General features: G+C 38.8%; 1 protein-coding gene across 3 annotated transcripts in view; it reads right to left on the bottom strand.

The window, feature by feature from the left end:
* abr (ABR activator of RhoGEF and GTPase) overlaps nt 1–26,767 on the bottom strand; it is a 243,304-nt gene that overhangs the window by 98,800 nt on the left and 117,737 nt on the right. For all 3 annotated transcript variants that reach the window (XM_022680329.2, XM_022680332.2, XM_022680333.2), the window contains 5 exons: nt 19,914–20,021; nt 18,468–18,528; nt 8,298–8,350; nt 4,820–4,960; nt 3,305–3,426 (listed from right to left, as the gene is read on the bottom strand). In XM_022680329.2, the coding sequence (XP_022536050.1) occupies nt 3,305–3,426; nt 4,820–4,960; nt 8,298–8,350; nt 18,468–18,528; nt 19,914–20,021 (485 nt within the window). The remainder of the gene's footprint in view (nt 1–3,304; nt 3,427–4,819; nt 4,961–8,297; nt 8,351–18,467; nt 18,529–19,913; nt 20,022–26,767) is intronic.

Raw genomic sequence — 26,767 nt, 5'->3', positions numbered from 1 at the left:
TAAGAGGAGATCAGGATTCGATCAGGCATAATATAGCTGATAACAATGCATTAAAATATGTAAATTAGAACAGAACCTAAAACTTAAACACACACCCACCCACCCTCCGTTATCAATTAAGTCACCGGACACCTGTAAGGCAATTAATAAAGTCATTGTTTTAATTGCAAACTCCAGGGCGTATCCACACTCAACTCTCTCCCCAACAGCACCGAACATAGTTATGTTTAATATAAACACACGCCCGATAACCTCTCATGTATCTTAATTCAGCCTGATTACAGCAGCGCAGCGTGGCTCTGTGCTGCTGTATAATCAGCATATTAAACACGTCCACTTGCACACAGCGGCCAATTACAGACACCACGGCCCTCATTCATTCTAATTAACACACTGAATATTAATGGCTCCGTCAGTGAGTCGAACAAAGCCCTGCGCAGAACGACCATTAATGATGAACAGCTGCTCTAATGGGGGATGGAACATTAAGGCACGGGCGACTGCTGTGATAGCGACAGCGAAATTAAGATCAAGGTTAAGATCAAATGTGTTCAAAGCCAATGAATCAGATAAAATCTGAATTAATTAGGGATACTTTGGTGCTCATTATGGCTGAACAGAAACAGGTGAGATGGTTGAGCATGAGCACGGATTTAAAAAGCACAATTTTGATCAGATTTTCAGACAACTCAGTCAAGGTACTGTAAATGTATATGGATGCCAGCACCTTGTTAATTGGTGAGATTTAAGCGATATCCGATTCTTACTTGATACATTAAAATCAGAATTCTAGTTGAAACATCAAAAATATGTGTTGCCTTATTAACTATTAACTGAAATAGAGACAAAGGGCATGTGTGTGAATGTGTAGGCATGATGAAACGATATCAGAGACAATCAATCACTGACCGTCCCTCCTGGGACTCAGCAACAAAGAGGACAGCTGGGTAACAAAGAGGGTAGGCATTCCAGTGAATAAATGCATTCATGTGTAAAAACATGACAAGAAAATACACTATTCTCTGAGACTATAGGTGTACAGCTCTGAAATAAATAAGAGACCATGAAAAGATGTTTTTCCTTGATTTTACCAAATTGAAAACCTCTGGAATATAATCAAGAGGAAGGTGGATGATCACAAGCCATCAAACCAAGCTGAACTGCTTGAATTTTTGCACCAGGATTGGCTTAAAGTTATCCAAAAGCAGTGTGTAAGGCTGATGGAGGAGAACATGCCAAGTTGCATGAAAACTTTGATTAAAAATCAGGGTTATTCCACAAAAATATTGATTTCTGAACTTTATGAATATGAACTTGTTTTCTTTGCATTATTTGAGCTCTAAAAGTTCTGCATCTTTGTTGTTGTTTTAGGCATTTCTCATTTTCTGCAAATAAATGCTCTAAATTACAATATTTTATTTGGAATTTGGGAGAAACAGCAAAATCTGATTCAAAAGCTGAAATGGTCTCTTAATTTTTTTCCAGAGTTGTGTATACACAATCCTGTCAGAATATAGAAGATTTTGTATTTCTATTATTACAGTCCATTGTACTCCATCTGTTTCTCTACATACTTAATTATTACCCTGCTTCCACCATGTTTTTCAATGGCCAGGCCCCACAGGACCTCCACAGAAAAGGTATTATTTGGGCATAGGGTCATTCTCAACACTGCAGTGACAGTGACATGGTGGTGTGGTGTGGTTGTGTGTTAGTGTGTGTTGTGCTGGTATGAGTGGATGGGACACAGCAGTGCTGCTGGAGTTTTTAAACATCTCAGTGTTGAACTGCTGAACAAAGTGGTCAACAGCGACTGTGCATGCCGTCCAGTGGACAGCGTCCAGTGACCTCTAATGAATCACTACAGCATGACCAACACAAACTGCAGTTACATCCACAAGATGGAGCAACTATATAGAAGTATCGAACAAAGTGTACAGCGAGTGGACAAATCACACATATTCATACAGATAGATCATATACTATGTGGGTTTTCACCCTAGACTACCTATACAGGGTATCAGAATTTCAGTTTTAATACTAAAATTATTAAATGTTTTCAGCTACAGATTTTGTAATTGGACAGTTTTAGATATTTAATCAAGTGTAGCCCCCTTAATCCACATTCATACAAATATACATTAATATTCAAAAACAACAGATGGAAATCAATACGTTTTTGTGTCAGACGAGTGACAGTGGCTGTTATTCAGCAGAGCTAATGACTGAACAGATTTAACCAATACAACAGATGCAGATGATGACTTGTCCTGTTCTACATGAGGTATTTTCTACTCTATGGATGATCCACCAACATGCTTGTCTTCTCAATCATGAATACTCTATGAAAAACATATGTAACATAATTGCTCACTGACCCCAGAGACACAGTCTGTTTTTTTAGATTACAGTGAGAGATCCTTGGTTAATGTTGCTGATGAACACCAGACTGTCACTTATCACATTTTGTTAAGAAACTAATGTTTTTATGCTTTATCTTATGAATTAAACATTTTTTAAATGCAAATTGTGTAATGGACAGATTTAAACAATTATGGTGAAATTGCTATGGTTTCTCCAAACGTTATTACTTTGTTCTAAACCTCCGATTTGTATGGCGAAAAAAAAAGAATCTGAATTGAGTGGGTTAAAAGGTGGGTTTATTTTTACAGGGATGTGTATGGAACTATTAGCAATGCCCATTTTTTGTTATTAACTTTATCCTAGCATCTCTTGTTCTAAATTAAAGCAGAAAAACTATTCATTTTAGAATGCACTCTCTTCACCACACTGTCCTGTGATTTTTTTGTGTTTTGCCTGCTTTAGTACAAACACTTTACCTTAGTAAGATGATAATGAGTTATTTAATTGGGTAACTTGTTAATGAGTTACTTATTGGGTAATGTGTGCTGGAAGAAGGGAATGCCATAAATGTGCTAAAACTCAAACACAAGCAAAACTACCACAATCTATAGTCCTATATAACTTAAAACTGCCATTTATTGGATGCATTCAGTCCATGTCCTCCTCTTATTAGTGACAAAATAATTTAATCAAAGAAAATACACAAATAATGATTTCAGAATTTAAACAGCTGGAGCCTCAAATATTTGCAAATGTACGTTTTGTCCACCTTCTATAGCTTGCGTGTGTGTGTGTGTGTGTGTGTGTGTGTGTGTGTGTGTGTGTGTGTGTGTGTGTGTGTGTGTGTGTGTGTGTGTGTGTGTGTATGTGTGTGTTTGTGTGTGTTTGTGTGTGTGTGTTTGTGTGTGTTTGTGTGTGTTTGTGTGTGTGTATATCATACCCCACTGCAGTCTTCTTCATCTTGGCACAGAGCAGCAAATCAGTAAAGAGAAAAACATGGCGGAGTTTACGAGAACCTTCAGACACTTCCACCAGGAAGCCATCCTTCACCAGCTGACGCGCCTGCAACATACACACAAACACACCAACAGACACAGGTTACTCCATTATTTGTCCTTCTTTATTTTATTGCCTCCTCTAATACATGTCATGTTTGAGGAAAGCGCAGCGACTCCAGCTAACCTGTGCTGACCGACATCACCTTGAGAGTGATGTCGGGGAGGACGCCCTCTACCCACTCAGACAGAGCAAGGCCCATTGTGCTCTCTCAGACTCCGGCTGCTGATGGCAAGCAGCATGACTAAAACTCAAACCAGCTTCTGATCGCAGTAGCAGCGCCTTAGCCTGCTGGACAGGTTAGTCCATTATAACATGAACAAATACGCACAACTCTGCAGATATGTACAGTAAAAGAACCGGGGGTGGGCCCAACACCTCAGAGCTCACAGGCTTTCTAAAAGACGTTCCACTGTCTGCTGAAGTTACAATGAAGAGACTGAAATAGCTCCCTGCTTTCAGCTTTAGAAAATCTTTAGAAAAAGACAGTGAGGCTCAGAATATCCCAGCTGAAAGCTGAACGTCAAGAGCGGGTGAATAGTGACTTCCTCTAAGCTGCAGGCTACGAGTGAATAAGCGTGCTCTATTGTGGAGGAGAGAAGAACGAGGGCTGAGAGGTGAATCAGCACTAGCGGCATGGAAAGACGTCAGAGGCTCGACTGTACGCTCCAGAATGCTGAGATTCAGCAGCGAAAAGACCTTAAAGAGAGACAGTAGAATACATACACACAGACACTCACTTTCAACACAAAAATGCTTATGGGCCACTGTACACACTGTAGAGTGTAGAGTCGAGGTAAATATATTATATTGTAATATTTAAAGAAATATTTATCATAATATTTGAACATGTATGCAAAATTACGCAGAGCTGCCATATACTCCTCCATATTTAGTGCAATTATTTTTTTACAAAAAAAAAAAATAAGCTAACAGTATTCATTTACATTACACTGTATGTATGTAATGAAACGTGTAGTTGGTCAGTGTGTTTTTGAGCTATGATTAGTTATTGGCCAACTAAGCCTGAAGAGAGACCAATCAGGACGCTCAGGATTTGTCACTCTCTCTCACTGTGTGCGTTTCTTCCTCTTTCACCCTTTTCTTCTCTCATGTGCCATCTCTCTCTCTCTGTCTCTCTCTCTTTCTCTCCATCAAACATCTACGACACATCGACAATGAAATTTGATTACTTTTAGTTGCAGACCTATTCATAAAATATCTTTCGTACAACAAGACAAAAGACTCAAAATAGGAACCCAACCTTTTCTGGTCGACACCAGGTAGCAAAACAATAATACAAGAGTCTGTGAAATATTGAATAAATAGATAAACAACACTGAACAGTATAAAATACTAAGTGTCCCTTTTTTCATAATGTGCCACAAAATTCACACACCTCTCCCTTGGGTGTGGTAACAGCAGTCCTGCGTGGGTCGATCTCCTCGTTGATGCTGGAGAGGAAGTTCTGGGAGATGCGCAGAGCGTCCTGCAGCAGAGCAAAGTCTGGGTGCTCTTTAGGAGTGTGTTTCAGCAGGTCCTGCAATTAAAAACACACAAGCACACAAACACAGTGCAGTGAAGTTAAAAAAAAGTTAAAGGAAACGCTACTCTGAATCCACTCAGAGTTTATTAGAGACGAACTCCGCACCTGAAACTGCTGTGGGTGTCACCCACACAGTGGCTATGAGAGGTGATGGATTTATGTGCTCTTTAGAATACAGCTATTAGCACTGGCTGAGGATGTGATGTCGTGTTTACAGCCTGAGAGCACTTTCACTGACATTAACAGGGGAATATATTGGAGCTGTACTCTTGACTTAGGGTACAACGTGGGATTCTGTTTAGTTCATTGAAAGAACAGGAAAAAAATAAACTTAACAGCTTTCTATAACGTAACGCATCAACACAGTCTATAAAGGTGTACATGCCTTATACACTGACATGACTGTAAAGTGCTACTTCAGAGGTTACCTACGTATTCCAATATAAGTGGTGAGGAGGTATCTTGTGAGTGAGCCTAAACACTAGCCAGAGTGCTAATGGTCATAGTGCTATAGTGCTGTCTGTGATAGTGGGTACCAGATAGATGGGACATTTCAAAGTAGTCTCGATTAAATTTTCCTAGTGTTTGGCTAGAACGACTGTCAGAAAACACATCCACATTCATTATAGGAGCCCCACACAGACACCCCACAGGCCATCCTGCTTTCTTTAGGTTCTGTGGGATATGGCAAAAGTCATGAGACAGAATGCTGCAGTGTATACTGCAAATAACTCACAGCTCATTTCTATATTTCTTCTGTAATATGAATCAGTAAAAAAAGTCTTTTCTCCATGTTGGATAGAAGGTAATGTGATTGTGTAATGTGGCTTCAGGTCTGTAATGACTTTCTCTTCAGCGCAGACTGCAGAAAGCAGCAGGAGTTTAGCGCGCAGCCTTAGCGCAGGTGAGCAGGTCTGTATAAGAATAAGACAGGCCTCTGGCAGCGCAGCTCATTTCACTGCTGCTGATAAAGTCAGCACTTTTCCACACACACTTCTTGGCACTGACAGCTTACTGCCTCTCAGATAAGAGGGGAATGAAATGTGGAAGTGTGTGTGTTTCTGGTAGCTTAAACTAAAGGTGACCTTTGCGACGGAGCAGCTATTGTTCCGACACTGTGACCAGCTTATCTGCACAACACTCCAACCACATAGTTCAAATAAAGAGAGAGAGAGAAAGAGAGAGAGAGACAGAGAGAAAGAGAGAGGCATGACTGGGAGCTAGGGAAAAGATTGGGGAAAGCATTACAGGAGAACTCTGGTGTGAAATTGACTTTGGGTGTAGTAAAACATGATATAGTAATACCCTTTGTTGAATAGCCCAGCTCCGCTTTCCCGCAGCTTTCAGAGACCCAGCAATTTTGTGCACAAAGTAGCACCACACCTCATTGGTAGAATTCGAAGAGTTCTGACATTTAAAACTAGACGTTAACAACTTTTAAAGTGTACAAGATGTTTATTAAAAACACTGTTTACAACCTGTAGCGCAAGCTAATCTCCGGGCACCACCATCACTGTACTGATAACGCAAAGCTACGGGTTGTAAACTGTGTTTTTTAATAAGCTTCTCATAAAATTATTAAGTTATTAATGTCTCATTTTAAATGTCAGGGCACTCCGGATTCTACCAATAAGGTGTGGAGCTACTTTGACACTGGATAAAGGTGTAAAAAGTGATTTATCTGCAGGGGCAAGTGGATGCCCCGGAGCCCCCATTGTGAAGAGAGCTGGGCAAAAAGCACAAAATGTATGGATCTTGGAAAGCTGCAGGAGAAAGGAGGTGGGCTAGGGGTGTGACGAGACACTAATATCACGAGACGAGAAGAGACACGATACTGGGTTCACGAGAACGAGACGAGATTTAAAAATAAAAATTTTAAAGAAAACTTCAAAAATGAAAAATGGCTTGAAAACTAGAGTTTCAAAATCATCAAACGCAAACTTAACAGACTGGTTTTTCTCACACATTGATTTTTTTTAGTACAACTGCCTATGAAACAGACGCGTGTAGGATTTACTTACAGTATTCACATGGTTTGTGTCTTGTTGGTCAGTCTTTTACTGTTTATTGTTTCCACTGGAGCCAAAATGCAGCCAGACATACAACTTAAAAAGGGGGTATGCAGCCTATGCGACGCATAGAGGCGCTGCACTAAAGGGGGCGCCAAATGAAAGCCCCAAATAAATTTTCTCTCAGGAGAAACAGCCAATCAGCTGTTTTCAGCTGAGCGCGGTGGGCTAGTAATGACAGAACGAATCCCCGTGCCACGAGATCTCGTCACACCCCTAAGGTGGGCTATTCAACAATAGTTAGTTAGTACACTTTATCATGTTTTAATACACCAAATATCAATTTTACACTGGAGTTCTCCTTTAAGTGGACAGAGGGTCCAGAAAATATGTGTGATTCTCAAAAATTGGGTAGACACAACCCAAAATGTTTAAAAATAACCCAGAAAAAAAAGACTGACTTCATTTCCACATATTTATGTAAGCAAAAAGGATCACAGACATAGGAGGAATAGTTCCCAAAAAAGTAGGCTACTTTTATACACAGTAAATATAGTTAATAAAGGCAGTGGACTACGTCAACCAAAAGAATATGTATATATTAACTCCTTATTAAAAATGTCCATTTCACATTAATTGGTGCAGTACGTACTGTGTGGTACCTGTGCAGTTACAGAAATCAGGAATATTGTAACTGTTGCACAAGCTGCAGAAAACAGTAGAACTGTTTAGAAACCAACCAAAGCAATAATGATTATAAAAAATAACATGGAAAAAAAGAAGACTACTGCATTCTCTCATATTTTTCTAAACAAAAATGATATCACAGCCATGGAAGGAACGGCTATCGCAACAAGTTTATGCTTCTATAAACAGCTTAAAAATAGTCCTAAGTCATAGTCATAAAAAGTCCACTACTTCAACACAAAGCAGAGGTTAACTGCTTATTCTGAATGTCTGTTCCACCTTAAATGGTGCAGAAGTAACGTTCAGGATCGGAATAAAACAATTTCAGCCTCATCATTATGGACTGCCAGGCCACTGTCTCATACAAACAACTATAGATTATTTTAGAGAAAGAATAAAAAAACAAGATATATATATATACATATATACATATATATGTATATATGTATATATATATATGTATGTATATATATATACATACATATATATATATATATATGTATGTATATATATATACATATATATACATACATATATATATATATATATGTATATATATATATATAGAGAGAGAGAGAGAGAGAGAGAGAGAGAGAGAGAGAGAGAGATTGGAATTGAGTTAGTTCTGTACTTACGTGTAGTACGAGGGTACTCCGAGTGACACGGTCAATGGGTTTATAGAGGAGAGCTGAGAAAAAGATGAAAAAGCATCATTAGCAGTAAATATGTGATTACGATTGCAGTGTGAGACAAATACACACAAAAGTAACACACTAACCCTTCTTAACACACACACACACTCACAGAATCACATCTTCCAAAGTCTATTACACAGTCCACTGAACAAACAGCGCTTCCAGTGGAGAGCAGCACTTTTATCATTTTGTGTGTGTGTGTGTGTGTTTATATGTGTGTGTAATTTATATATATATATAAAAACTACACATGCTAATGGAAGATCAGGAGAGGAGCTGTTTACGCCTTGGTTCACATGCTGTGGGTCTGCTCTGAGTGTATGCAGGGCATGTTCTGCCATATCCTCCCCGGCTACTGTTCTGTTTACTCTGTGCTGTGCTGCATTACAGGAGCTGTCCAGCACCGCGTTTACTCTGCTGCAGTCAGCACGACTCTTCTTAACCTTTCAAACTGCAGTAGTTCAATATGTGAACAGAGGGTCTGACTGATATATCAGTAGGCTGATCACACAATGTAAAATACTTGAGATCAGATCACGATCAAAATCAAGATGCAAAAACTATAAACTATAGATCCTAATGTTAATATGGAATCCAGTACAGGAAACCCACTGTCTGTGTAAACAGATCCAAAAAATTTAAAAGTTCCTGTCAGAGCGTTTTTCAATTTTTCTGATAGTAATGTGAATCTGCATAGAAATAGAAATGCTATAGAAAAGGCACAACAAACGTGATTTTTTTTGGACTGTTATGGTTACTGCGCCTGCGCACATCTCCTCATCTTCCCCCCACCAGCAGGTGTCTCTCTGCCGCTCTCCACACAAGCAGCAAACCGATTGGCTATTTTGGTGGATGAATCACTATATCCATAAACAGGCATTCAGTGGTCATCAATACAGGCGTGTCTCCTCATTAATAAAGTCTCTGCTTATACTGAGTAGGGCCCCTTGGCTCCCTGATTTCTGTATCAAGAACTTTTGAAGAAGGTGAAACCACCGTGCATCCCATAAATGAGCTTTAGGTGTTTAGGTGAGTCTGTCGCTGGTTTACTGGTTGTCCACTGGAGGACTCTTAGTAGGTACAAACCAAAGCATATCCTGTTTTGGAGATGTTCTCAAAGTTATCTAGCCATCACAATCTGGCCCTTGTCCAAATGTTTCAGGTCCACGTCCTCATGAATATTTTTTATCACATATCTGCTTTTTGTTTACATTAGCTTAGCCTGTTCAGAATCAGCCTGAAACATGAACAGTGCCTGGATTGGTTCTGTTCTCTCTGCGATTTGTGGATTAATAACGTGTTTACAGCTTAAGTTAATGTTACTCTTACATTACCTAACACAGCGGAGGCACCAAAACGCACTGCATGCAGTTTCTTTCCAATCCTCCTGTCCAGAGGTACAAACCTTACAGTGAACTGAGATTCTGGACCAGGCCTTGACCAACAATTTTGAAAATAAAGTAGTTGTTTCTGAGGAAGGGCCTGGAAATTTCTGAATGTCTAGAGAATCCCTGTTAATTTCGGCATTTCAGAGTGGTATGGTGTTTCCGTGTGAATGGGGATCTTTTACTGACAATCCCAACCTTTGGCTGATGCCACTGTAGATAAAGATGATCATTGCTTTTCACGTCACCCATCAGTGTCTAATGTTATGGATTTATACAATCAAATTTGGGAGAAAAAAACTTTATGCAAATCTAAGGGATAATATTAGTGTAGAATATAAATATAAAAGTTTATCAGACAATATTATTTGTAATGAGATGCTTTAGACTCTTAAAGCGGTCACAAATCACTGTTCTTCCTTTCTACTCTTCTCTATCTTACTTTATTGGCTCACAACATGGGTCTTAACTCAGAACCAATCCATTATGTGCAAAAACACACACACACACACACACACACACGCTTCATGTTTGGCCAATCACTGATCTCCATTCGCTTATAAAGGCTGCAATTGGCTCCATACTGCAGACAGTGTTGCTGCCCTGAGGAAGTGAAATAGCTCATGCAGACAGTGTCTCCAACACAAATGAGCAATGAACACCTCACAAGACTTCACCTAGACAATATGTACACCGAATGTACATAACACCGGACACACCAATGCATTCAGCTACTTTAAGTTGCATCCAATGCTAACACACATGTGCAAATGCACACACAGCTTGGCATGTACCTATAGAGGAGTACTAATATTATAATAGGACTTTAAGACTTTTGGTGATGCTGTGAGTTTACAATATTCCATATTTTCAGAAGAACCACTGAATAAGCATATGCCCTAAAACTTTTGTCAATACAGTGTATATATTATTTGGCCAATTAAACTTATTCAGAATTCTGACACACAAGTAAGATAAATATGAGATTATTTGCAAAACCTTAAAGTAGACAAAGTAGACTCATTTTGTATTGGCACTGTAAACTCCATCTACTACACCAGCCTATTCAGCTACAACCTAATTAGTGAACTGATAATGTCTAATGTTGCTCTTGATCCTGTACTACTCACACTGCACCTACTGGACTATCTACCCACTTCCACATTACATACATCAAGATTGAGTCCTTATACCTTGTACATTTAGCATTGCAATATCGAATGTTTACAGTGAAAGTTAAAGTGTATATTTTCAATTTCTATGTTTTATTGTACGTAAATTGTATATTGTATATTGCATAATATTGTATATATTGTGTTTTATCTGTAGACTAAATAGGATCATACACCAAGCTGGTTCAAGGCATGTGTAGCCATGGTATACAGTATGAAAAATATCTATATTTTACTCTATTCTGCGCTGAGATTTTAGTTACCACAGACTGGTCCAGGACTGAGTTCCAGTAACTAAACCACCAGTACAGTCTGTTCCACAAAATGCCTGGCCTTTGTTGGTCCTTCTCTGAAAACCACATTTGACTAAAACATCACTGAAGCCCACTTCAGTATTCAGGACAGAGAGAAAAAAAAGTTTTGAATGCAAATCAGCAGATGATCTATTTGCCTGTTAGGGGGGAAAAGATGCCCCCAGAGAACTGTACATGCTTGTGTGTGTGTGTGTTTTGTGTGTGTGTGCGTTTGTTTTGAGCCAGTTCTCAAAGTCACTGTGGACAGTATCATTTAATTAATCAGGGTATCAAAGTGGGCCAATCACTTCCCTCCTGCACTCTCTCAGTCCCTGACTGACACTTTATGTAGGGCTGACCAATTTACAGTAGAACTTTAGAAGCCTGTGGATTTATCTGTATCTGCAAATGATCAAAATAAGAATAGTTAATAATTACATTTCTGATACAGCAATACTAAGCTTGAACATCAGAAAGCAAAAGACTATCATGTTTAAAATGAGCAAAACATGTCAAATATATATATATATATATATATATATATATATATATATATATATATATATATATATATGGTGGTACAAAAGTAATACTGCATTATTACTGCAGTATTTAAATATGTTAATTGTATTGATTGATATGATAATTTTGCTTGTCTGTTTGTACAGGCAATTGTAGCCAGGCACCTTCGGTCACGATTATTACCACCCACTGCACTGTGTACTGTGGGTGATATTGCCTTATATGACATTCCGGTTACACCTGTGACACAGAGGAATGTTTGGGCACTGAGTGGACCAGCAGGCTAGCTGCTGTCACTATAATCGGGAGATCGCTTGTTTGAATCCCGGTCATGCAGCCTGCCATCAGCTGCCTGAGTCCTGAGAGTGCTTAATTGGCCTTGCTCTCTCTGGGTGGTGCTAGATGGTGATATTTCCCCTCATCCCTCCAAAGGGTGATGTCAATCAGCACAAGGCATCTGTGAGCTGATGTATCGTAACCAAGTCGCTGCTCTTTCCTTCGAGCCACTGGCACAGTCATGCATCAGCATGACTTCACATGTGTTGGAGGAGGCATGTGCTATTCTTCACCCTACCGGTGTTGTGGCATCACTAGTGATGGAGGATATACAGCTGACTAGCAGCTAAATGAATGGGACCATTGGCCTAGCTACAATGGGGAGAAAAAATAGGAGAAAAATATAAATAAATCTTAAAAAATAGAATGCCCCTTCCATCTGGCACATACTATCAGGCCTTACTCAAACTCTGGTCATTTATTTTGCCTTGCTATGTGTACATAAGCTAGCGATTAACATCACTTACAATTTAAAACCTCACAATTGAAAGTAACACTGCACAATCTAATCACTTACTGACTTCTGGCATGTCAGGGTAAAACGTGATACTGCAGGTCAATATCTGTCAGTGAGAAACTAAACCAAACACGAATGAAATCTGAACGCAACTTGTCCCATTAAGATACAGAGATTTGTTTTGACGGAGGAGTAATGACTGAGACCATGGGTGAACAGGAGCCGAGGCACATATTTACTTATCTTGAAGAAACAGAGTTTCCATCATTAGAGTATTGACTGACAAACAGCGGGGAATAAGAAAGAAAGAGAGAGAGGGAGAGCAAAAGAGAGAGAGAGAGAGAGAGAGAGAGAGAGACTGTGCTGAAGAGAAGTTAAAAGCCTTCAGATTATCTCCAGCTGAGGTCTATAAGCAACAGCAGCAGCTTATCTTTCTCCAACAGATTTTTATAAACAGGTATAAATTCCTTCTAACTCCAGGACTTGCAATACCCAGAAGTGCTGTGGGATTCAGCCTTGCCTGCAAGTCCATCAATCCACGTGCTGAAGGTGTAAACAGAGAATACACTGCACTGTGTGTTTAGACTAAGTCTGTACTGGGCTAGCTCTGAGCTTTGTAACTGGACTAGATAGGTTGAACCTGGCAGCAGGAGATAAGAGGAGTACATTAAAGCAACTGCTGAGGAATTGGTAGAGATGAATTACTTTAGTGCACCAGGTAATAACTAAGATTTGCTAGAGAGCATTTTTTAGTCAAATTTAAAGCCAAATGTAGCTTTCACTGTTGTCAGGTTGGCCTTTGAATAAAAATGGTACAGTTTGCTAACGGTACAGCATATGCTGCAGTTGATGAGAGGAGTGACATATTGTATCATACGTTTTGGAATATCGTTATCACAAAATGCCTTGAAATATTGTGATGTTATTTTAAAGCAATTAAGTTCTCATTTCTCAATAAAACATCTGCTAGAGGCAGATTTTATCTGTTCATTATAATTTATTTTTATATACTTCCTGAATATATGGAATGCATTATTAGTATCACGACATGATGGATTATTGATAGCAGTAGTATCTTTTCGAAATTATATATTTTTAAATTCCATGTTTTGTCATATTGCAAGGATATCGTTACCATAAAATACCATGAAATGTAAATTATCTATATAGATAGTATGTGGGTAGGATTGTCTTCCGTGCAATCAGACAAGCGGTTAATGTGCCAAAAAGAGTAATTAAGTTTTTCAGCCCTGTCTGTATTACTTAGAATAAAGCATTTCATTTTTTTGTGCTTGTAAGATTGATTAATTTAAAAGAATTCCTTTTAAAATTGGCTCCCATGTAAACTTAAACAAAAAAGATTGAGAGAAAAAACAAACAAACAAAAAAAAGCTGTATGGACAAAAGTATTGTGACATGAGCTCAAAATCAAGGATATAAAAGCAGTATATTCTCTGTCCCATCCTTTTGTTGGAGTATCTGTCTTTACTCCAATAAAAGTCCAAGGAAGACCAGGGAATGGGTTTTTAATAGATTCTGGAGCACTACTGTGAGAATCTGATTCTTTTCGGCAGCAAAAGCGTGTGATCAGATTGTTGGATGATCCCCAACCTCCCTCATCCCCCAACTCCACAAATCATCACAAAGTATTGGATGTAGCTGCATCAATCCAGAGAACACAGGTTCATTGCTTCACAGCTCAATGCTGGGGGATTTATATTCCTCTAGCCTATATCTGGTGTTAGGGCAGTGCCAACAGATAGGTCCACATTTATCTGCTGGAGGGTTCTGACAATACTTCTCCATCAGGAGTAGACACAAGCTGTGTGTGCATTTACACAGCACTGTATCAGCAACAGGGCTGCAACTAATGATTATTTTGGTAGTAGGCTAATCTGCTGATTCTTTTTTCAATGAGATTCAGATTAGTCAACAATTATTTCTGAGATGTCCTCCATCTCTAAAAATGATAGAAATAGCTGATCATGAGATTTAAAAGGCATTTAAATGTCTAGTAAGTAAGTAAATATGTAATCTGTTGTGTTTGGGCACTTTTGGATACACAGAGTAAGTTGAGTGTAAACTGTGTGAGGTTGATAAAAAGCAGACTGTGATTGGCCAAACGACATTGGACACTGAAAGATTGGAAGAAGGTGTTGTGGACAGATGAGTCCAAGTTTGAGGTCTTCGGATCAAATAGAAGAACATTTGTCAGGCGCAGGACCAATGAAAGGATGCATGACCAATGCTTAATGCCATCTGTCAAGCATGGTGGAGGCAGCATGATGGTCTGGGGATGCTTTGAAGGTGGTAAAATAGGAGATTATTCAGAGGGAAGGGATCTTAAAGAAAGGAGGCTACCACAAGATATTGCAATAATATGTCATGCTCTATGGACAGCGCTTGATTGGGGCTAGTTTCATCCTACAACTGCATAATGACCCCAAACACACCTCCAAATTGTGTCAGCAATATTTAGGAAATAAAAGAATCAGCCGAAATTCTGATTGTAATGGAGTGGCCAGCACAGTCTCCGAATCTGAACCCTATTGAGCTGTGGGAGCAGCTTGACCGTGTGGTATGGAGAAAGACTGCATCAAGCCAATCCATGTTGTGGAAGATGATACAGAAAGCATGGGGTGAAATCACATCAACTTTTCGATTTCCTCGAAAAGCTGACAGCTAGAATATCTAGAGTCTGCCAGGCTGTAATTGCTGCAAAAGGTGGCTTCTTTGATTAAGGCAAAACTTGAAGTACACGGTCATCATTTTCATTTTAACCAATATTTCTTACTCTGACAATGTCTGCATGTCCTGTTTATTTGCTTTATTTCAGAATCTTAAATCAAGTGAAGTCAAGTAGTTTTATTGTCAATACTGCATATGTACAGGACATACAGAGAATTGAAATTACGTTACTCTCCTTCCCAATTTTACAGCAAGTACAGATAATAGATATAATAAAGGAGAATGGGAGACACTATGGGTACAATACAGCAGGGACACAAATAGACATACATGAGACAAAAACAAGGTGCAGTAGTGTGGGGGAGAAATAGATATATAAATATAAGTAAAAAAAGAAATAGATATATAATATAAAAGAGTGGGAGACACTATATGTACAATACAACAAGACACAATAAATATACGTAAGACGGAAGACAATAGTGCAATATTGATGGTGATTGAGATGGAATGACAGTATAAATAGAACCTGTATAACTGTAGTGCAAATATGGTATATAGCTTAAGGCTGGTAAAGTGAATCAGTGTGTAAAGTTCACAGTTTTTGGGGAATTAAATGTGTTTCCATTGAAAACAAGAAAATTTCACTGTGATATCAAACTTTTGAGCGGTAGTCTACAATTATAAATAATCGACATTGTGTATTACATCGACTAATCGTTGCAGCCCTAGTCAGCAATGGGTGCAACAAACATGTCAACAAACACTTGGACAGATATTGTTGTTGTAATACATGGATACATAACTGAACCCTGGGAAAGTTTTTCAACAACTGCAGCATCACTTGTCCTGAGGAAAGTCATCTATCTATGTAGGGCTGCTGCACTTCCTCTCATTAAAAGACATCCTCAAGCTGCTGCATATCAGGTATGTCACATTATATCAATACTCGGATATACAAGCCTGTCACAAATCCCAGCAGCACACACACACACACACACACACACACACACACTAGAGTGCTAGAGATCTTCGGAGACGAGGCTCGTCTTGTACAGAGTGAACGTGACTGGTGTGTAAAGAGAGAAACACCAGTTCAATCAATCGTTCCTCCACACCTCCTCTCCTCCCTCTCTCTCTCTCTCTCTCTCACTTCTCTGACACTTGAAGGTGTGCACTTACACGGCCTGTTAATTAAGCATCGCCGTGGTAACTGCAGCTGGTGCATTGTGGGGGATTATCCCCCAGCAACATTGGGGTTGGAGGTGAGAAACTTCAAAAAGGAGGAAGATGCAGTGAGACGCAAACGCACACATATATATACATACATACACAAGCATGCATCTTGCCGCATTGACAATTCCTTAATACATATAGATGTGTACAGATCTCTAACCTGGTAGTCTGCAATCACTTTGTTACCACCATGTTACATTCAGTGCATGTCTCTCTCTCGCTTTCTCGCTCTCCCATTCTCTCCCTCGCTCTCGCTCTCTCTGATGCACTCTCTTTCAGGCATATATAAATATATATAACTGGGTAAAGGCAAGACTTTCCTAGCTTTTCCACATGAAAGAAACTGCTAGACAGACAGACAGACAGACAAGAAGATGGGCTGCATTTAAATTAATTCGCCAGTGCAGTCCTGCATATCCTTGCTTGTTCATCAAATAGACTAAGCCCAGCAATAATTGGGATCCACCGAAATTCAATAAAAAAAAAAAAAAATCACAGGCATTTCTAAAGTATAAAAGAAAGATAAAAAAAGAAGTAAAAGAGGCATTCATTACCGTAAGTGCAGTTACAACAAAGCCGGAGCACCAGAAGAATCTCCATGAGTTCCTTTACTCTCTCACTCCCTCGTTCACTCTTTCTCTGTCTCTTCCTATCTGTTACTTGCTCATCCCTCTTCCTCGTAGTAATCTCTCTAAGCTGTTCTCTCTCTCACAGACTTTCTCTCTGCTAACGCTTTTTTTTAACTGCTCTGCCACGCTCTTTCTCTCTTTCTCCGTATGTCTCCACCTCTCTTTCTCCGTCCCATATACCTTCTTCTGTGCACCCAGAGAGAGAGAGAGAGAGCACACGCTGACTGTGGACACTGCATACACAAGTAGAGAGCGGTGGGGCTGAGCTCATTCTTAAAGAGCCCCCAGTCAAAATAAAACTGGATTATCTGCAAAACAATATCGCCCTCTCATTTTCACCTGTTTTATTGCAAAACTTACACACATTCTGCCATGCTGACACACACACACAGGCCACAAACAAACCGTCATCCAGGCCTGTTACAACAGCTGTCTTAGAACTACATATAGTCCTTTTAACAACATTTTATATCACTGATATAAGGAAACTATAATAATGCAACTACACCCTTTTCAAGACTCTTGTAATTAGTAAAACTATTCATATCCAGACAGATCCAGATATTAGAAGTGTGGTATAAAAAAAGTTTAAATATTCTAAAGAAATAAAACAGAAAAAAAAGTTTTTAAACCAAGTTGGCATCCCAGCTCACTCACATTAATAGGCTCTCCTGGCTAAGTAAACATTATGGGAAAGACTAAGGCTAGAAAAAATAAAGTCCAAATATTGTTTAAGAAGTCAATTTTGTATGTCATGCCAAGCACCAACACACCATCAGCACATAGTAGTGTTGTAGTAGTTCAGTGAGGTCTTGGTCTCGAGACCAGTCTTAAGACCATAAACAAGTGTTCTCATTTAAAATCAGTCTTTTCTCAGTCTCTGAGTAAGGTAGACTCAAAATGTTTGTCTGAGTTTGTCTGAGGTAATGTTTATTATAAACTGAATTTTGTTCTATATACTATTAAATGTTATGTTTTAGAAAAAATCAGAATAAGAGACTTTTTTTACCAATAGAAAACCTCTGGAATATAATCAAGAGGGAGATGATCACAAGCCATCAAACCAAACTGAACTGCTTGAACTCTAGAGAAGAGTGCAGATAAAGGAGAGTCGCAAATGTACTGTCTATTGAGGAAGACAAATAGACAAAACAGTGAGAGTTCACTTCTATTTGAATTAACTAAATTAGCTTGATTGGCCCTGATAATAACTGTGTCCTGGACTACATGTGACCATTACAGAAGCAAACACCAAACACACTCTTAAACATGTAAAAAATTGAAATGAAAATGTCTCGTCTTGTCAACTACTAAAGGTATTGGTCTTGACTCTGATTGGCTGTGGTGTTCTTGTCTACAACACTACTACACGCACTCTTGTGCTGGTCTTACCTTCCATGGTGACAGTAGTGGTGCGGTCTTTGGAGTCTTTCGGTCCCTTAACTTTGACATTCTGTTAAACAGAGAAGCACAGAAAAATCAGCAACAGCACACAGTTGACAGTTTAACCATTTGAACTCTCCATAGCACCAGGCTGAAACAGCTGTGCCTGGGTTGTTATAATGCAATCTAGAGTGTGTTCAGAGATTTGCTCTTTACTGCCCCTTTCTTCACTTGTTGACTATATGTGATGTGCAATGAAGTGGTGAGTCAGGTTTCAAGTTGGTATGAGTGTGTGAAGGTAGCTCTTTTTCAACTTCAGCAATAGAGCTTTGAACATCGCTCTTCTAACATATATCAAAGTTATTTCCAGCAGCACCCGTTCTATTATTGTGTCGGTGACTAATAAACACTTTGAAGAGAAGTCAGAATTGTAATTGTAAGGGAGAACAACCCGGAAATTGAGTTCTGCGTGGGACTGCTTTTTTAAACCCGCTTCTGCCCACTTCCGCTTGTTTAGTCCTGTAACCACTCGCTCCCACCAAAAATTGCTTGTGTTAATCCCATGCCCACCCGCCACATTCACTGTTCTGCCGATAGCGCTGTCCCATTTCTTACCACAGTCCAAACAAATGCAGTCAGGTGAATTAGAGAGTTTCTGAAATTTAACCATCGGCCTTGTGTGTGTGTGTGTGTGTGTGTGTGTTGCTCCATCCTCCACTTATATATTTATCAGCAATATTTTGAGTTTTTTTTGTTGCTTATGTTGGTTATTAAGTGCCAGTTGTGTGTATGTTATACATCAACATTAACTATCATGAAGTTTGTTTTAGAATTACATTTTTTTTATTAATTCTTAGTGCTAAATGCATTGATCAAGATTTAAGCATTGATTACAGCCAGATGAAAAATCTTGTAAGACCTCTGATGTCTGTACACAGGATAAAGAGATTGATTTAGGAATAATAAAAAAAAATAATATATATATATTCAATTAAATGAATGAATATATATGCATTATTCTTATTATTATTATTATGACTATTATTATTATTACTACTACTGATTGATTATTAACTATTTATTAATTTACTGCAGGAGTGCAGGCATTTATCGGGACACTATAATGATGATAATATCAGTGATATTTGTAATATTAGCACTGGAAAACACTAAACAACAGCAAAGTTGAAAGCTCCTTATTAGCCTATGCTATAGATGTTGTACAGCGTTTTAACTGAACCTACTTTTCTACCAAGTTTGACCTACCATTCTCTTTTCTTTCCTCTCCCTCTTTTCCTTATATCTCTCACACTTATCATACTTCCTATACCCCTAATTTCAAATTAAAAGCCCATGCAAGTATTGTAATGGCAATTTCATGATGTTTCAATAAATCCTATAGCAGTAGCATCAAAAATAAATCTGTGCGTGTGGCGTGTATGTGTTTTTAGTCACCTCAGATATCTTCTGGAATTGAGAGTTGGCCTGGCTGCATTTCTCCACTGTTTCCAAGGCCAATTTGTAGTTGTCAACAAACGCTTTGTACACACCGAGCTGGCTGGCCTAAAAACGAGAGAAAAAGAGAGAGAGAGGAACATGAAACTCTCATAAACAACAAACAGAAACACAGCATGAAATTCTAATAAACAAACAGAAAGACAGAGAGATGATAAGGGAAGTGTGCAGACATAGTTCAGTCTCAAATGTACTGACAACTGTGAGGGGAACAAGTGGACAGAACAAAGTAAGAGTTTACTTCAAAATGAATGAACTTAATTTGCTTGATTGGCACCGACAGAAGCAAACACGCTCAAACAAACATATGTTACTAAATCACACATATATGTTACTAATACTAATACCTATATGTTAATAATACTAATGCTGGTGGGATATATCAAGATGCTAAACAATTCATGAGGTTTTATCCAATTTTACCACTGTGTGTATTCATGTACTGTCCCCTAACACATACTACTGCACCTGGTCCAGTCTCTTACATGGAAGCGTTATGGAGAACTGAGCCAACGGAGAAACTCAAGCAACTTACCTACTAAGGAGAAATGCTGCATCTCTTGTGTATTAAGATAAGATTATAAGACTTCTTGATTTTTAAATTGTTAAACCTTAATGAGCATTTTAGAATGTTTTCCATAGCACCCCTCAGAGGCTAAACAGAGAACAGCAATTACAGCCTCACAACTAGAAGACAAGACATCTTCAGGAGTGGGTGGTCTGCAGCACTGCTACAAAACAGTTCTACCCTATGTAAAGTATATGTGTGTGTGTGTGTGTTTAACCTTGGGTAAGACGCAACAGCGCTGCATGAAAGAGTGACCCAGACACTAGTGGGCGTACTTTCTTCCACTTCTACTTCGCTTTTAACTTTTTGTGTGTGTGTGCGTGTGTCACACAATTCTTTCACCTCACTCCCTCCGCCCCCTGAGAAGCCTCATCTCTCACTCTCTCTCTCTTTCTCTCCATCGCTTGGCTGATCCCTGCATTCTGCCCTCAGCGGGTTGAGTGGGTCTGATTTCTGTGCGGAGGTGATTAGCTCTTTGCATACAGATGGTGGTGAGCGAGGAGCTGCAGGCTAAAGCATATTCCTCTTCATGTCTGATTCAGTACATGCTTGGTCAGAATACATCTGGCATTTTTCAGTTCATCTTAAATCACAAGCTTCTCATTTATTGCTATTTGTGAATTAAATGAAAAAAACAACAACAATCAACTATTTAAAATCAATGACAAATAATAAATCACTCAATAATAATCAATCAACTAATCAAAATAATCAATAATCAATCATATTTTCCACACTATAAGCTGCACTTAAATTTTTTTATTTTCCTGAAAATCAACAGTGCAGTTCGGTGCACCTTATGTATAAATTTTACCGGTCAGCCACTCCACTGAAGTACAGCATTATAAAGGAGGTTCAAAGAAGTTTCTCCAGCACAGAGGCTGGAGCAGTATTAGCATTAGCTGCTGTCTATGCTAAGCAGTAGCTCTTTCGCAGTTCAGAGGTGAGAATATCAGACTATAGTCTGCGTTTTTACCCTGTTAAAACAAGCTACGTGGGACAAACCGTTAACTGATACTGCCCTGGGCTACTGGAGTGTTTTTTCTGCTCCTTACAATCTGACTGGTAGAATTCATACATAATGTGCACCGAATTATAAGGTGCACTGTTGATCTTTGGGAAAATTTAAGTATTTTAGGTGCGCCTTATAGTGCTAAAAATACAGTACATTTTACACAGCCTGAAACAACTTTTTTTGGAATTGGGGTTGCACTTGCAGCTTTTAAGAAAGAACACTCTTCAGATGCTAATTCACTGAAACATTCAGGCATGCTAGCTGCTTAAGCTTAGGCTTAATCCAAAATATAGGAAGTATAAAGACAAAGTGGATGCTCTTTTTCCCTCTGGTGATGAACTGTTGCTGCAGATGTGAAAGGATTATTACAGGTTTGTGTGTGTGATCCATCATTCCCTGAGGGTGATCCTGTGCCCTGGCTTGCCCCTTAACTTTCTCTGCTCTTTAGGGTTTAGACACACAGGCATCATTTACATTACATTACATTACATTACATTTGGCAGACGCTTTTGTCCAAAGCGACTTACAATATTGAAGTGCAAATAATAGAAGAGGTTAAGTACAAAAATAATAGAAGTTAAAAATAAAGCATCTATAGATAGGGCCTTAAGGAGGTCAGAGGGAAATAATGGGATAGAGGAGTAGAGAAGAGGAAGAAGGAGATGAGGTTAGAAGTAGTTAGTGTGTTAGAGGTGTTAGGAGAGTAAGTGCTCTTTGAAGAGCTCTGTCTTCAGGAGTTTCTTAAAGATAGTGAGAGATTCTCCTGATCTGGTAGTGGAAGGTAGTTTGTTCCACCATTGGGGAACTCTGTATGAGAACAGTCTGGATTGCTTTGTGTGAGTGTTTGGCAAAGCATCACATACTTGCTGTCACCTAGCAACCCCACATCCTCCCTGCCTCTCACCTACTTACTTCACAGGCCATAACACACACTCACACACGTGTGCGGCTCGAGCCAACTGCAGCCTGGGTCTGTGACTGTGTGTTTTGTGGGTTTGTGGTGATAGAATGAATAAGAGATGCCAGAGAGTATGAGAAACAGTGACCGAGTGGGAGAGAAAAAGAAAGAGAGAGAGAAAAAGAAAGTGAGCTGATCAATGGAGTGAAACTCCAGAATCAGTCATCCTTGACTCATCCCTCGTTCCCTTCTGCTCTTTTAGTCCTGTCTTGTTTTTCATGCTTGTGTTGAGTTTTGGGAGCTGGGGGGAATCAGTAATTATATTGCCATCTGCCTACAGAACTAATACCATAATGCTCTACACGCACACACATACACTAATGACAGCTTGTAGAGATCTGTGACTGCTTCTGTGTGTGTGTGTGTGTGTGTGTGTAGGGTAATGATGTGAGGGAGCTGATATTTCAGGAGCTGGCAGGTTGTGTTGGTTATGTATGATAAACGGCAGCTTTCTGACATTTTCCATTTAGAATGAATTTGACGATAAGGTGCAATAATGTACATCAAATAAATAAAGAGCACTTCAGCTTCATTAACCTTTCATTCGCCTGAATACACACAGTATATACATCACAGTTCAGTGAGGAGTCTTCAAGAACTCTTAAGTTAAAGCAGACAAGACCAATTTGTGCGTCCATGCATGTTTAGAATAGCTCTGTTAACACTAGTTAAAAGTAAAAGCCCGGAGATTTTGTTCCAACTGTCTGGGTGGCTCTGCTGCGGCTCAGCCAAAAAAAACAAGGGGCGGGGTTTTTACTTTCTGGACCTGGACTACCCACCTCTGTGTAAGTAATAGGGTTTACATAGGATCTCCGGTGGATTTCATGCTTTAAAAAGTCTAAGACTAGGTCAGTTACTGAACTGCACAGTAACGTAAAGTAACATATGACATTACAAAGACTGTTATTAGTGTAAAAATGTCTTTATTTTAATTGTTGTCAGTCACTCTGCCTCACAGCGCTGTTAGCCAATAAGAGCAAGAGCAGAAATCCTTTCGTTTTTCCCTGGCCACTCCTCCACCGGAATAAAGCAGCGTTATACCGGATCACCAGAGCACTTTTGTTTTCACAAGAAACAGCTCACATGGCATTTATTCATTCTAGAGACCACAACTAGACATTTTAAAATGAATGAAAAAACAAGGAAATGAGACCTTTAAGAAATCAAACTGTATTGAAGTGGTTAAACCGTATCCCTGCGACAAATTCTCACAAAAGCATATGCCAATCATCCAGGCTACAGCGCAAAGTAACTTTACCCCTGTTCCATGTTCAAGGTAGTGTTACTGTGCAGCAGAAGTAGTGGAAACAAACTTTTATAATCTTTTTTTTTATTTTAAAACAATAAAAGTTAAGAAAAAGAAACAAAGTGAAGAAATAGAGCCCCCAGGTGAGCTGGGAGAGGATGTCAAAGACTCTTCTTTGGATTAATCATAACTGGGAGCTGTATGGTCCAGTGTTCTAAAGCACTGCCTTAAAGCACTATGATCGGGAGATCACAAGCTCGAATCCCGGTCATGCAGCTTGCCATCAGTTGCCAGAGCCCTGACAGAGCACATTTGGCCTTGCTCTATCTGGGTGGGTAGATGGTGCTCTTTCCCATCTACACTCATAGGGTGATGTCAATCAGCACAAGGCATCTGTGAGCTGATGTATTGGAACAAACGAGCTGGCTACTCTGCAATGCTGCATCAGCACTAGTTTGAAAAGAGGCGATGGCTGCCTTTACATGTATCAGAGAAGGCATGTGCTAAGTCTTTACCCTCCTGGTGTTGTGGCATCACTATTGATGGCAGATATGCATCAATATATGTAGCAGCTGAATGGGTGGGACAATTGGCTTAGCTAAATTTGGATAAAATGGAGAAACAATTTAAATATAGGTTATATAAAAAAATAGCATCTGTTAAAGACACTGATAAAATAAGACTTGACTGCTGTCTCTAACCTCGTAATGTTACCTGGATATATTACAATTATTATCTTACTTACACCAGTGAACACTTCTGAAACTAGGCTTAATTAGCCACATTTTTCCATTTCAGCTGAAGCACCAAAAACAACACAGTTCGACTGTCAACAATAAAGGTAAGCTGCCGTAATCAAGGAACTAACTTTAATTTTCGCACAATGCCTCACATACATGTATTTTTTCACTATTTTAATGATCTTGTAACAATTCTGCTGCTATGCCTGGGTATCTGTGTACTAGTCTGGCTAAACATGGTTGTTAGCATTAGTATTAGCTACTTTAAAAGACAAAAAATCAACCCAATACACAACAACAGTGTATTGTAAAGGGAAGTGAATGAAAATATGGTAACATAAGGTAGCCTGACTGCAGAATACCTTCTGCATGGCGCTTAACACAAATAGAACTTTACTATAAATATACAATAGCCATATAAACACAAAAAAATCTATATATAATAGTGATACTGGGAAAAAAGTTACAGTATTACCCATCAACAGTGCAATGTTACTATTCATATAAAACAAGCATCTGCTGTATATCTGCCAGGTACCAAACGTGGGTCACATTATCATTACTAACACACACTAAAGGTTCCTTTGTTTAGCAAAATATCTGAAAAAAAAAAAAATAAATCATTTTATTCTGATCCCATATTGAAAAGAGTTTGTGTAATCAGTGGAGATGGAAGTGACCGCAGTGTTCTCTGATTTCAGCACTGGATCACAGAGAGGGGCTGACTACAAGTGTTTGAATGGAATATGAATGGAGGAACATGCTGTGCTTAAAAGATGAATGAAGCTCAGAATTACCCGGTGACCTTCTCTCCGCTCTCGCTCTCTCTGCACTTGAATACTAGATGATAAGAGTTTCAGACGTTTTAAATAATACAGCAGACCCGTGAAAGAGATGATACAACTCTGACAAAGCTACAGCAAGCTTCAGCAGACTGATGATAGTGTTGAGAACTGTCAATAGAAGCGTACTGCAATGCTGTGCCTGCATTTAATGTGTGGTTAATGTCTCATATTAGTTATGCTGTTTGAAAATGCTTTCCACTGTAAAACACCACTATTGTGATATACACACCTATTTTTTAGTTGTCCAGTAGCAGTGCTGTGTGGCACAGACTTATTTTATCACTGCACTTTACCTGCCTGTCATGTTCTCTCTGTCCAGTGTTAAGCTGAGCTAAAGGTGGTGTTGCCATGTGGGTCAGCCAGACCTCGTCTTGTACCAGTTTTTATAAATCTTTTGAATTTGTAGGAAACCACTATCTGGCTTCATTTGTCACTTCTTTAAAGAAAAGACTTATACTTTTAATAGTTACAGAATCATCTGCGTTTCTATGTCTTTTTCTAGTTATTACTAAGTGTGCAGTAACACAATCTGTTTTAGCACCGATATTACCAGTGAATTGTTTGATAATCAACATCATCAATTTTTTAAAAACAATATATGATTTTTGCCAGGTTTTGTTTACAATAAACTTTTACAATATATAATTATTTTTAAAATGACTTTTCTTCAGTTTTTAGTTCATTTGTTTTCCTGAAAGGCCCTGGAAGTTCACAGATCAATTTGTACACTGAATATTGTACCATTTCTAGTTACTGACTGGACCTAAAGAGCTTAAATGTAGGAATGTATGCAAAAATATAGGGGAAAACTGGGGGCTGCAACTAATGACTATTTTAGCAGTTGACTAATCTGCCGATTATTTGTTATTATTATTTATTATTATTTATTGTTATTTTAATCTTATTTACTAGAAAAAATATTAACAAATTCAATTACACAAAAGCAGCGCTGGCGTAGAGAGAAAAGTTTTAATGCAAAATAACGTCACTCTGTGTGTCTGGCTCAGGCTCCTCTCTGGGCTTCTAGAACATTCATTAAGGGAATAGAGCGAGCCAAAAGAGAAGATAACTGCAGAGCTGCCATCCCTATGGAGCCAATCAATAAGACACAGAGTCACATCACTCTCACACACACACACAAACACAACAACCGAGACATGTTGCAACATAAAAATACATGAATACGCTTAGATACAAAACACACAAAGTGCAGATCATCCTTCTTTACACAGTATATCAGCATTATGTAGACAGAAACATAAAATAATGCAACTGGAGCAAAACCTTGGAGTACATAGACACCTTTATTCATCAAATCACCCACAGGAACACTTATCTAGAACTGTGACTGATCAACACAATAAAAACCTGATGATAGCTAAGGTCAAGGGATCATTTTTATTTGGCTGCTGCATTTTATCT

This window comes from Astyanax mexicanus, chromosome 1 (assembly GCF_023375975.1).
Source record: "Astyanax mexicanus isolate ESR-SI-001 chromosome 1, AstMex3_surface, whole genome shotgun sequence".
Classification (NCBI taxonomy): Eukaryota; Metazoa; Chordata; class Actinopteri; order Characiformes; family Acestrorhamphidae; genus Astyanax; species Astyanax mexicanus.
Note: the sequence above shows the minus strand (reverse complement) of the source record. Positions and strands in the feature narration are given on the sequence as shown.